Source organism: Trachurus trachurus (assembly GCF_905171665.1).
Source record: "Trachurus trachurus genome assembly, chromosome: 6".
In the NCBI taxonomy this organism is placed as follows: Eukaryota; Metazoa; Chordata; class Actinopteri; order Carangiformes; family Carangidae; genus Trachurus; species Trachurus trachurus.
Window position 1 is genome coordinate 8674463 of NC_139897.1, and position 12948 is coordinate 8687410.

At 40.4% G+C, this 12948-nt stretch overlaps 1 protein-coding gene across 2 annotated transcripts in view; it reads right to left on the reverse strand.

Moving 5' to 3' along the window:
- Positions 1–12948, reverse strand: part of tubgcp6 (tubulin gamma complex component 6) — a 28383-nt gene extending 15435 nt beyond the window's left edge. Inside the window, exons 1-10 of one of the 2 annotated variants that reach the window (XM_083972944.1) lie at positions 12661–12948; positions 11474–12300; positions 11128–11291; positions 9906–10119; positions 8766–8924; positions 7153–7274; positions 6910–6973; positions 6699–6808; positions 6478–6569; positions 3912–4051 (exon numbers count right to left, since the gene is read on the reverse strand). In XM_083972944.1, the coding sequence (XP_083829070.1) occupies positions 3912–4051; positions 6478–6569; positions 6699–6808; positions 6910–6973; positions 7153–7274; positions 8766–8924; positions 9906–10119; positions 11128–11291; positions 11474–12283 (1875 nt within the window). In that variant the 5' untranslated portion in view covers positions 12284–12300; positions 12661–12948. Of the gene's footprint in view, positions 1–3911; positions 4052–6477; positions 6570–6698; positions 6809–6909; positions 6974–7152; positions 7275–8765; positions 8925–9905; positions 10120–11127; positions 11292–11473; positions 12301–12660 lie in introns of those variants that run through there. The other variant, XM_083972945.1, reaches the window with a different exon arrangement.

A 12948-nucleotide genomic window follows, 5' to 3' on the forward strand; every position in this document is an offset into this window, starting at 1 on the left:
TTGTGAAGAAGTTGTGACCGGCACATTCACCACGCTATGAGATAATAACGGAACATTATGAGACAGAGTTGTATTCAAGGAAAAATGCGTAACTGAAACTACATTCCAGACACGGCTGCTGGGCGGAGTGATTTTAAAAGCAAGTTGCTCTGAGTATTTGCTTTGTGTGTTGTAATGTTACATAATTATACGTGATTATTTTATAGTGTGGTGAGTGTGCAGGTCACAACTTCTCCTCAAGACTTTTTGGAGATGTTGGACTGTGAATTTTATAAGTTTGATGAGGGACAGGGGACTACCGTATGTACCGTTACCTGAGCAGCTCGCGTCTCTGCCCAGCGGATCTTAAAACACCTTGCACCGGCAATTAAAGGTAATAAACCAACAATTACTGAGTATATTATGGAAATGGGCGAATTTGCCAAAATGTTAAACAATCCCTTTAAGTATACACAGTGCCAGTGGAAAAAGTAAGTTACATCACACAAGAGCTTATAGTCCAACGTGCACAACAGGCTGGATTTTGAACCATTCTTCCAATAGAACTAGTTCATGTCAGCCATAACTCCACACGTCTCTACTGGATTAAGGTCTAGGCTCTGACTGCGCCGCTCCAAAAGGTGGGTTTTCTTTGTCTGAAGTTATCTGTAATAGATCTCCCTTTGATTTTCAGGGCTGTTATCCTGCTGTGATACCAAGCTTCTACAGGAGCCTCAGCAGTTGGACAACCACCCCAGCATTGTCCTGTAAGAGCCTTTGATCATTTTCCACTCGATACAGTCAAACTTTCCAGGCCTGGAGGTGGCAAAAACCCAGATCATGATGCCTCCGTTGGGATGACATTTAATTAGAATGCAGAGCCCTTGTTACAAAATACATTCTGTTGCATATTCTTTCCAAACAATCAACCTGTGTTGTCGATCCACAAAATGTCCAGTATCAAGACTCTCTTTGGCAAACTCCAGACATGCAATGGTGTATTTTAAGAGAGCAATGGCTTCTTGGTGTCCTGCCATGGACACCTTTCTCTCCGTTGGATAGACTCATGGGAGGAGATGTTAACCAGAATCAGAAGTGTTTCTCTAGCTGTCGCTCTGGGGCCCGTTCATTGAGTATTCTGCATGTGTGTCTTGGAGTCATTTTAGCTGGGTGGCCTCTTCTAGAAAGAGTGGCCCCAGTTCTGCATCGTCTCCATTTATAGACGATTTATCAAACCGTGGACTGATGAATATCTTAACTCTTTGTAACCTTTTCCAGCTTTATGCAAATCTACAGTTGATTGCGAGAACAAAAAGACCCTTTTTCTTTCACCATACATGGCTCACTATGCTTCTTGTGAACAGCAAGTGTTCCACGAGCGAGCGTTTCTTTATCGCTTAGAGCAGCTCCTGCCCACACCTCCAATCTTGTTTCATTGATTGGATTCGATTTCTGACTCCAGTTAGCTGAAGGGCTCATGTTTAAGCCATGTATTCAGTATGGACAAGAACAATACAATGATTTGTATGTAATTAGTTCACATAGAATATAACTTGATCATATTTTAAGATTCATCTATAAATGTGTATAAATGCCTTTTATACATGCCTGCTGCATTTGGTGAATGTTAAATAAGCCAACATCAAAGTTTGTGTTATAACAAAATATGCACTGCTAACTGTCTGTAAGTGTAACATGTGTCTAGATATGCATCCAGGAACTTAGAGTGAATCAAGGATGAGATGGCAGAGGATAAATATGAATGAGATGCTGAGTGAACCATGCAGAGACAGGGTTGCATCTGCTCTGCTTTGGAGTTGAGGTTTGGATTCACTCAGTAACTTCTCTCCATCAGTTTAACACCAAGATGGCACCAAGTTTGTTTCAAAATCTTTTTTTTTTTTGGCAGAATCTAATTTGTAATATCATATCACAGTTGCACTGGATTAATATGCCGTTAATTATAGCCAAAAAATATTTGACTCTGAAATGGAAATCTCGAGACTCTGGAGCTCATATTGCAGAAATGAATGATTACACACTACTGCAGGAAATTATGTACTGGCTTTACAAGAGTAAAACCTTTTACAATGTGCAGAAACCCTTTATTGATTATATGAGAAGTATTTATCTTACCACACTCACTGTGTCTCTGCAAGTCTAATTTTGTCAGATAATTATGTTTTATCACAACATAAAAACATGTTACGATGTTAAAATAAAAAACACATTATCTACTTGAATTAATTGCTGTTTTATTGTTATCAAAGCTATTTAAAAGGTTTATTTTAATCTTTCCTTTCTTTTGTTTTTTGTGACAAGATTTGTTAGATTGGTTGCTCTGACTTTCTTTATGATGTTGTATATTTATACGTAAAGGTTTTGAAAAACCTTGATAAAATATTACATCATGTCCCCAAGCCACATTTTTCAATCCATAATTTCACATGTATTCATAACAGCTATCCTGTAGTTTCACTGAGAACAGAACAGAATCCAGCAATAAAGTTAATTAGCATACAGAGAAACAGAGTGGTAGTTAAGAGAAAACCAATTAGTCTGAAGTAAGGGCTTTGTGGTTTAGGTTAGCTTGGTCAAATCATAAAAAACATTGTGTACTGGTGAACCAGCAGGTGAGTCTGAGTGAAGATAATTAAATACAATTAGATTACATTAAAAACTTAGATGCTTCATTGACGCTTTTCATTTGCCAAGTTTACTGCCATCATGCCCAGCGGGGAGTCCATTCATATAAAAGTCCTATGCTCATTGCTTACAGGTGGGAGTCTGAGGGCAACTCAAGATGATACACTGACAATATTTAGTGCCCTGTACCGATGACATCATCATAAAGGCAATCCTGGTATAAGCTACAGATTGACAGAATATCATCGAGATATGAAACAATTGGTCAACAGATACTGTGCTGCTTTTTTTATTATAGTAAACTGATCGGGAAAAACAAAAAGTCATTCTGCAACTGGGACGGACATATTTCATTATTTTCTAACGTTTGATCAAATAATTAGAATTAGAAACAAAAGAGAGTATGGTTGAAGTTGCAGCACTGATGTAATCATAGATCTAGATCATAGATTCATTACTCAGTCATTCATCTGAAAATAACTTCTTCAAAATATATAACATCTTATCTAATTTGTCCATAAATCATGAGAAAACACGAAATGCTGATCATAGTTTTTAAAAAAATCCAATGTGATATATTTCCAAATTGTATTTCATTTCACAGTCCACAACCCAGAAATTCAGTTCATATGACGTAAAACTGTGAAAAGTAAGTACCAGTAATCTTGCGGAACTACTGAATTACATTTTTTACTTGACAAACTACTTAATCGATTAATTGATTATTTAAAACAAAGCTCAACTGACTGACAGATTAATTCCAGGATGCATCATGATCACACTGTTACAAAGGCTGAAACTGTCTCATATGGTACTATTGATATTTCACACAGCAGAAGTCAAACTGGAAGAAAATCTGCACCGACACAAAGTGAAACAGTTCAGAGTTCAAATGGGTGCAATAAATGATACCACAAGAGATTGTATCACAATACTGATGATAATATATTGATAATGTTTCAGAAGAGGCTGTCCACCTTTGTGGTAGTATTGATTATTTGTCTCACCCCTTGCAGGCATTATGGATTTCCAAATAGGTAAAATCGTTGTTGTGGCAGGTGGATAATTTGTGGCGTACGTGAGGTTTTTGTCAATATCAGAGCCAATCTGTGCATCTCTGAGCCGATACGGCATATTGAATGGTTGATTTAAAAAAACAGAAGGAAATACGGATGTGTAATCTTATGGATAAACAACCAACAAATCATTTAAATGCTTTTTCTTATTTAAAAAAAAACACATCAAAATTCAGCTTGCACTGAATAAATTAATGGTGCACAACAAACCTGTGGGCAGCAGATTTTGAGGAGGTTGATGGTCTTTCCACAGACGTACACATCATTGGCGATGTGTCTCAGGAAGAGGGGAACACAATCCTCCACATCCTTTGAGATGAGAGTGTAGCCTTGAACCCAAAAGTGTTTGTCTGGAGAAATACAAGGATGCCTGTTACACACCGTTCTAAAAATAAGACCAAGTAGTTATACCGGCCCATTATTCCTCCGATAACAGAACAACCCTCACACAACGGAGGTACAAAAAAAGTGGAGTATTACCCAACCTGTGCTGGGCCAAAAACTTTTCCTTATTAGTATGACTTACAGGGCATGGCAAAACTTGGGCTGCTTGAATTAACACTTGGAAATTGTTAGCGCTTAGCTCAGTGATCCTAAGCAAAAAGCATAAGAGAACATGAATGCACTGAGCTTCCAGAGCTCTTTACAGAAAGCCTGCGGCTTGCCAAGAAAGCTTAGCCGCTGATTGCCTCCCTGGCTGACGGACTTCAAAGAGAACAATGACATTTGTGTGTCCTCCAAAAAGCAGGCGCGAGAAGTGCAGAGGTTCACTGCAGGAGTTGATGAGGTGTAGCCGATGAGCAAATGAACCTCTTAGCCAGACAAAGCCGAGGTGATGGTCTGACCTTGATGGTGGTGTTGCATGACATACAGTATGTGGACGGGCTGTAATGATTCATGCAAGACCATATTTATGGTGTAATGTCTGACCGAAGCAATTACAATGTTTACTTGTTTGGCAAACAGGGTGTCAACAAGATTTGCCTTTACTTATAAAACAAAACAAAAAAATCACTAATAATAGGCTACAGCTAAAAAAAACATTTTCACTATCAATTAATCTGCCAATTACTTTTTTATTTTACCATTTTGTCTGTACAATTTAAAATATTACAAAATAATGAAAGATTTTGCCTGTGACCAAGATGATATTCTCCATTATTTTTGCTCTTGGTGTTTTAATTCTTTTTTAGCTTCATGTTTTTTTTACTTCTTATATTTATTTCACGAACTGCAGCACTTTCTGTCGAGCCGAAGCTGTCTCTTGTTTTATGTGTATGTGTTCTTTCTAAATGTCCTGTTTCTGATTTGATTGTTCGTTTTCTGTTGCTTGTTTAACTCTCGACTGCAAAACCAGTTTACCCTTGGGTATCAATAAAGTAACCTGAACCTGAACCTGAACCTTATTGATTTGTCTGACCAGTCTATTCCCCATAGTATGAAACTAAACAAAAAAAACAAAAAACATTGAATCCACACAGTTGAAAAGTTGGTAGCAGCTACAGTAACAGTGGGCGCTGCTAAACCATAACCATGGATATGGTTCTGGTATCTCCTAAACTTGATTTGCCTTATTAGCAGGGGTGAGTGTTTATACATTACACAGTTTATTAAAGCAGAAGTAAGCTGAATTTTTGTGTTAATATAAGTCTTAAATAGTTATATCTTCCGACAGCAATCACTTCTATAGAGTGTTTGGTCTGAAACACGGGTCTGTCAGTCACTCTGCTCTGCTGTAAGCCAAGGAGAAAACTTTCCTTGTATCCTACAACCTTTATCCAATGAGGAGAGAGAACGGCATAAAGGGGCGGTCCTCTCTGTGCAGCCAAGGGATGCGCGTGAATGTGGTGACGTAGGGCCGAGGGCAGGGACTGCTAACTCCATCGGCTGACAGGAAGTTAGCCAAAACGACCGGATCGCTTACTTCTTTTTTTTTTTTTTTTTTCGGATCGCTTACTTCTGCTTTAAAACAACAATATTAATATTTTGTTTGTTTGTGGGCTGATCTTATGTTTCTACCAAATGATGAATTAGCAAAAATCAAAAAAATAATCTACAGTTTAACTGATTATTAAAAAAAATGTGTTTAGTTGCAGCCCTAATGGTAAAACTGAGCTCCAACAAATGAATATCAAAAAGTAAATATCAAAATCTACAAAACTGTGCCATTACTGAATATTATTATTGAAAATAAATAGCTCTTTTGGACATGAAACAGACCATGACATTGGAAAGCAGCATGGCAATACAACTGACACACAGTCAGCCAGTTCCTGTAGAGTACAGATGGGTCTGTATTTATCTGCCCTGTAAGCTTCGTCTCCTCCTGCCTTACCTCCACTTCCCTGCTCCCCTTAAGGAATCACTTCATTAATTAATTGGACTGGAAAAAAATCTAAAATCTAGGTTGAGATTTGTCAAGGACAATTACAAGAGACATGCTTTGCTTTGCCAGCGTGGCGTATCAACTGAGAGGAATAAAGAAGCAGCATTTACTTGTGTGTCCCTGTTGCTTCCTGAGCAGAGATGGCTCTACAGCTACCACAGCTGTGCTAGCTGATTCTGCTTCCCACTGATTATCATCCAATAACTTCATGACATCCTTTATAGACACAAGGACAAATGCAACTAGGCAATAAAGGCTGTAATGAAATCTATTTTTTTCAGCGAGACAATCTGTCTGCCAGGCTTTTCATTTTCCGAGCCCGCTGACTGAAGCCAAAGTGTTTATGCGCTGGCACGGCTTGTTTGTGTGTTTATGTGTGTGTCGTCTCACCTCTGAAACTGAGGTACTCCTCATTGACCTGGATCATGAATTCCCCATAAACATCTCGAAACACGCCACTGTACACCCAGTCTGACACAAACCTATGTGACGCACGGGCGAAAAAAACAAAGAGACAGACGAGACAGATCAATACAAGTTCCCCATATCTGAGACAGAGAGTCATGTCCTTGGTTCGTATCATTTCCTTTTCAGGACACACAGTGACTGACCGTGTATAAGGTTCGCAGCTGCTCTTCAGCAGCGACAGCAGGACCGGGTAGTTCTCGTTGCTGCAGTTATTCTGTGCTTCATTGTACAGGTAGGACAGCAGTTTAACACCCTGAGGAGAGCCACACGGCACTGAGCTGACATCTCATCTGATAGGCTAAACACGGCCATGATGGATGACATATTGCAGTTTGCAGATAAAAGAGCACTCACCACAGGGAAGGTAGCCTGGCCCGCACCCAAAGGCCCATCTACACAGCACAGCTCTGACAGGTACCTTAGATTCAAAGAAAGCAGGATTTCTTTTTTTTTTTGAATTGATGATATTTGCATCAAGGTCCACCGTGTCAGGACACGACTGCACTGTTGACTGGGTGATGTTGAGCTTCAGATATATGAAATGTACAAAGCACAAACATCAGCGAAAAAAAAAAAAAAAAGAAGGTTTGACCCCACCTGAGTTGGCGGCCCACTTTGCGAAAGAGGAAGCCGATCATCAACAGACTGAGGGTGGGTGGAGTGCTGAGAACACACGCTCTGTAGTAATGCAGATACTTCCTCAGACCACCTGTAAAAGCCTTGGAGAGAAGGAGAGAAACAATATTTTTCAAATGGAGTGATCTATGTGGGTGTAATACTAAATGCTCAGTTTAGCTTGTGCACATTTTTCCTCGCATATTCTGCATTTGCATTTCTTACTTAAATGCTGAGTTCACTAATTTGAAGTCCGTCTTAAAACCATAACTAGATTTCAAGCATGAGGCCTGAAACTGTTCTTTTTTTTTTTTCTTCCTGTAAACATTCCCGCTGTTCATTATGTAATCCCCTAATACTGCATTTCAAATTGAAGTGATGGGGGTGGGTCCTCACTCCATCCAAAAATATATTTAGCCTGAGTTAGTCAGACGAAGTGGAGATCTTCCAAAGTTACGGCACTTCAAGCCGAACTATGCCTCGTGTTCTGCTCAACAAGCAATGCAGCTGAGAGAGACACAAAGGGGAATTGTGCAGTTAATATGCTGACACTGGAAGATATCCACTTGATTAGTCTGAGTCCAACTGCCGATGCCTCATATTCACCTCAGATACATTTTTGAATACATTTGTCAACAGAATTAGCGCTGTGGATTTAGTCTCCAATCACACACTAAGAGGGGATCTCTCGGGGGACCAGTGTAAACAAGAATGATTCCAGAAAGCAAAATATGTTTGTCTGTGCATATGGATACTTGACTTGACTATAGTTTTAAAACATTGCTACAACGCTGAAAACTTAAATAAAAAAAACATATTCCATCTTTCGTTCATTATCACATAGGGCTGTCATGAAATTTGAGTTGGCGATTAATTGTCATACAAATAATTGCAATTAACGATTTAATTGTCTTTTTCTGATTATTTTATGCCACTAAATAGTATAAGCCTCAACATAATCTAATAATACACATACACCTTATGAAGAAGAGCCATTTATTGGCTTTAAACATTGGAACATATAAATAAAAACTGCATTTCTGTTTGCCTTTAGGCTTTGCGACTAAATCCATGATGCTAATGTCAATACATGCTCACTGAAATGCAGTCGTTGAATATTAAAAAATAAGCTCCTCGAGATAAACAGTTTGTGGCACTTCACTCGCATCATTAAACCATAAAAGGAGAAGGGGGGTGCAACTTGATGTCATTAAAAGAAGACCAATCAAACCTCAAACGGTTGAAAACGAAGAAGAAATAGAGATGGAAATATGACACTTTTTTATACAAATGAATGGAAACGATTTTAACAATTATGAAAAATAATTGCGATAAGCTCAAATAGTTGCAATAAGACAAAAATGTAATAATTATGAAAGGCCCTGTATCATATATTTTAAATTGTCTATGTGTGTGAAATAGTTGTTATGGGAACAGCTGTTGGCAAACAAAATAAGTATTTTTGATTTTAAGTGAAACTGATGACCCCAATGGTTTGAAAAAAAAAACTGTCACATGCATAATTTGGTGGAGAAAGGAGGTGTAAAATGTGCTGTGTCAGTGGCATAAATGATGATTACTGTACACAAACATACCTGGAAGACTAGGCCCTTCTTGTCAGCACTCTGCAGAGAGAAGCGACTGAGCCTCAAGTAGTAGGTGCCGTACTGGGCCAGCTCCCCCAGGAGACGAGACACGCTCTCTGGAGAGGCTCCTGACACGCACACACCAGGCCTGACGTCAAACTGAACGCTCTGGAAAGGAGATTACATATTTACAGATGGTGAAGACAATACAATGAATAACTGTACAGTCTAATAACATCCAATAAAAAAGCCCTGCAGTAAAGACTGTCTTAGTAAAGCTCACATTATTGAATTTCTGTAGCGGCTGTCAGAGAGTCACCTCCATGGTGATTTCTGAGGGCATGGCTGGAGGTGTTATTATATCAGACTGTATTACATAATCGGGTGTCTGTTATTTTGCCCTTCCTGTGCTTCTTTTATTAGAATTGGATACGAAATTCATAGACAAAACTCTTCCGGGAGGACAAACACGACATACCGGTAGGCAATAATTTACACCACCACAGCCTCAAAGATTACCCCTGAGTTTAATAAACACCTCTCTGACCATCTGAGCAAAGTTTTTACATAAAAGACATGGAACTCTATGCATGCGTATTGTATGGTATGCAAGACACATCCTGTTCCAGACTATATCTTAATGATAAAAGCCTGCCAGAAAAACAACTTAAAGAGCCAAGCGGGTAAACAAGAAAATTAGGATTTAATTTATATTGTAAAAACTAACTAGAATCTTCTGCGAATATAAAAACTTAATGGGAAACAATAAAGCAACAGAAGAGCTCCCTGGTGGGGGTTTTTTTTTTCTTGCATCCAGAGTCTTTTCATTTATTTCTTCCTCGTTCAAGAGAATGACTCGGGTCTATATTTGACACTGACACTGTTTTGTCAGATTTTCTTGTCATTGTTACAGTGTAATATGCTTTCATAAATCAAGTGGGTTTATTTTATCAGGCATGCACAAAGTGCCCATTGATTCTTTTTGTCTGATTCCCTTTTCTCTAGTATTTTTTGGTAATTGTGTGCTGTCACAGTGCTTTTACTGCCTAATTCATTTTTATCCCTTCAGTCTGATAGAGCCCTAAAAAAACAAATCAATTCCATTTTATCGCATTTCAGAGACTGATAAATAATGATAATGAAATGCACCTGGTTAAGAGGAAAGGTCGTGGACGCCACTCCGATCAGCATGTTGAGGAGGTAAGATACCAGTTGTGTCTGAGAGTCCAGAGGCAGCGGCAGGACAGGAGAAGGGGTACTCGTGCTCACCACCCTCATCTCTCCCTCCCAGAGACGATAGAGCTGGTCGAAGGCCTCCCTGCCTCTCTCCGTCAGGTAGAGAGACTCCCTTTTCCCTGGTGGGCTAGTGGTAGAGACACAGTGACATTTCCTGTTTTGTTCTAGAGAGGAGGACTGAAACTGAAAATACAAGTAACTACAAAAGTACAACATTGTAGGTGGATTTTCTTAAAGGAGAGTTCCGGCCATTTTCTAAGTAATTCTCTCTAATAGTAATAGCTCTCCTCCCGCTAGCTGCACTACACTCACTACAGTTAAACAGCAAAGTAATGGGGGCAGTTCTTCTAACCGCGACTTTGGCCTCTATATACGTAATGCTCAAAATATCACTACACATGCTTTGCAACATCCACCAGTTCCTTACCACACAATTACTGAGTGTGAATAACTCTGTTAATATGAGAGAGCAGTGTTAACATGTGTTTTTTTTATCACGTACCTCTGTTTACTCTAGCTTCCTGGGTAGACCTTACTAGTCAACTGTCGAGCTCGAGACTGTTTCCATATCAACAAAGACAAAAACGCGAGGAAAACACAGATTTAGAGGGAAAAAATATTTTGGATTGGGAAAAAAAAGCATCAATATGAATAGAACTGCTTTTTTCCCCATCTCAAATCTTTTTTTCCTCCTAAATCCATGTTTTCCTTGCGTTTTTGTCAAAAAATGACAGAAATTCTCCTTTAAGATGGATCTGTATGTTATTTGTTTAACTGCAACTTCAGCTTGACTTGGATTTGGATTTGTGTTGTGACATACCATACTTACTTGTTAAACAACAGAATGTTTTTCCCCCAACTGTGGCTCTATATCATTGCTTTAAAAAATTAATTAATTAAACAGTTATGACAGTATCTGCTTTCTCCAGTTATTAAACTATGAGGATTTGTTGCTGTTCTGTTTTAGACTGTTGATAATTCAGTAATATTGCATCCTGCAGACATTTGACTTTGTCTGATTTGATTTAATGCATTTCTCTCCTATTGGAATATGAAAATTATTTTGCCGAAAGTAGGCCTACCTACACCTGCGTCTGTGTGATAAAATGCTTTTAATTAACATGGTACTACTTACCAGCCAACAGACTCCCAGCAGCGGCGTCGTCCAGGCTCAAAACTGCGGGCAGCCTCCCACATGTCAACATCTGGAATGGAGCTGGGCTCTGACTGAGAGTCTGGGGTCAGGTTAGAGGATGACTGAAAGCCCTCATCCTCAGACTGGTCTAAACTGGGAGGAACCTGCGCAGATGTTCAATAAACAAGGCTGATGATAACAATGCATAACACTGGGGTTTGAACTTCAATCAAACAATGGCACACAAATTAACTCTAAGACTGACCTCACAAAGTTGACACATGAGATAATCTCAAACTAAACATGTGTATATAAGTTTAGATAATAGTAAGCCACAGTATCCTACCCTGATAGCCAGCCCAGTTACATCAATATTACTAGGAATAGGGGGCAGGTCCAGTCTTATGTCCATGTCTGAAGTGCGAGTGTGCTGCAGTGCACCAAACAGCGTCATCCTGGTCTCCTTCTCAAACCTTTCTTCTGCTTCGAATTTGGTCCTCAGAGCCAGCAGCCCTGTGCCAGGAGGGGCATCCATCAACCTCTGAGCTCCACACAAACTCTCCAGTGTCCCCCATTCCTCCCCACACACTAGCCCCCACGCCCGGGCCTCCAATCTTTGCAGCTCCTCACTTTGGTAGCCCCAAGGTCTCGGCCTTCGCAGCACGGGTCGCTCTCTTCTCATGTAGTCCCTGCTGAAAGAGGTAGAAGGTGGCGGTGCCGAACCAGCCAGGTGCACGAGGAGCTCCAGGACCGCGTCTACCTCCTTCAGACCGGAGGGCGCTCCCTCTTGCAGCTTCTCCAGCTGCTCCTCCAACCTCTCCGCTTCCTCTCTGCACCCTGCCACTCGCAAGTCAAAACATATCATCAGCACTCTGTTTCTGGGCGGCGTGGTGGCTGAGGCACTCGGTCCAGAGGCTGACCCCTTGGTGCCATCTTGGAACAGTTTGGACAGCAGGGCACTGTAGGCACGTTTCTTGAGGGCTCTGCGGAAACCTTCTCTTGAGACCCCTCCCAGGGCTCTGCGCTTCCATGACACACCGGACAGGCTGCAGTCACACAGGGCCCCCAGCAGCTCAGTGATGCTGCTGCTGCTGCTGCTGCTGCTGCTGCTGCTGCTGCAGATGGACGTCACGGGGTTACTGGGGCTGGAGTACATGATCCCGTTGCCTCAATCTATAAGAATGAAACAGAATTGTTTTGTTTTCAGTATAATTGTCAATGTTTTATTGCAAAAACGAGCTCAGGACTGGCAACACTGCCAGTACAACAGCACCATAAACGTTCAGCTAGACTTTGAGAGATGTCTGTTCTGGACAATCACAGAAACCAGACATGCTCACAGTCCAACCAGAACCACTAAGTTACGTCAGACGAAGTTACCACTAGTTTTGGTAAACAAACTACATACACTAGAATCAGCTAACTAGCTAAGCCAAAATTTTGCCATGTTATCAACCGGTTGCGACGTTTACTGCACATTTGACTAGCAAGCTCAATGCCGAACTAAAATAATATGCCTTCAGATATATTTACCCTCCCGAGATGGTTTGTTATCAGTTGTTTCAGGTGACAGTTGCTGTGTTGCATCCACCCCAGGCGACTGCTTCCCATGCATGCTAACGGATGTTATTAGCGAGCTACCTCAGGTCCCGTTTGAACTCATACTCAAAGCAAACTGAATCCAGTGAATGGAGTCTCTAAGCAGCTCCTACAGTGTCGTTATTATCGCATGGTTTCTTGTCTCATTGTATTCGTGCCGGTTAGTATGCTGTCTTGTAGTTATCGCTAGCTAAAGGCTAGCAAGTCGCCTCCTTCCATCTA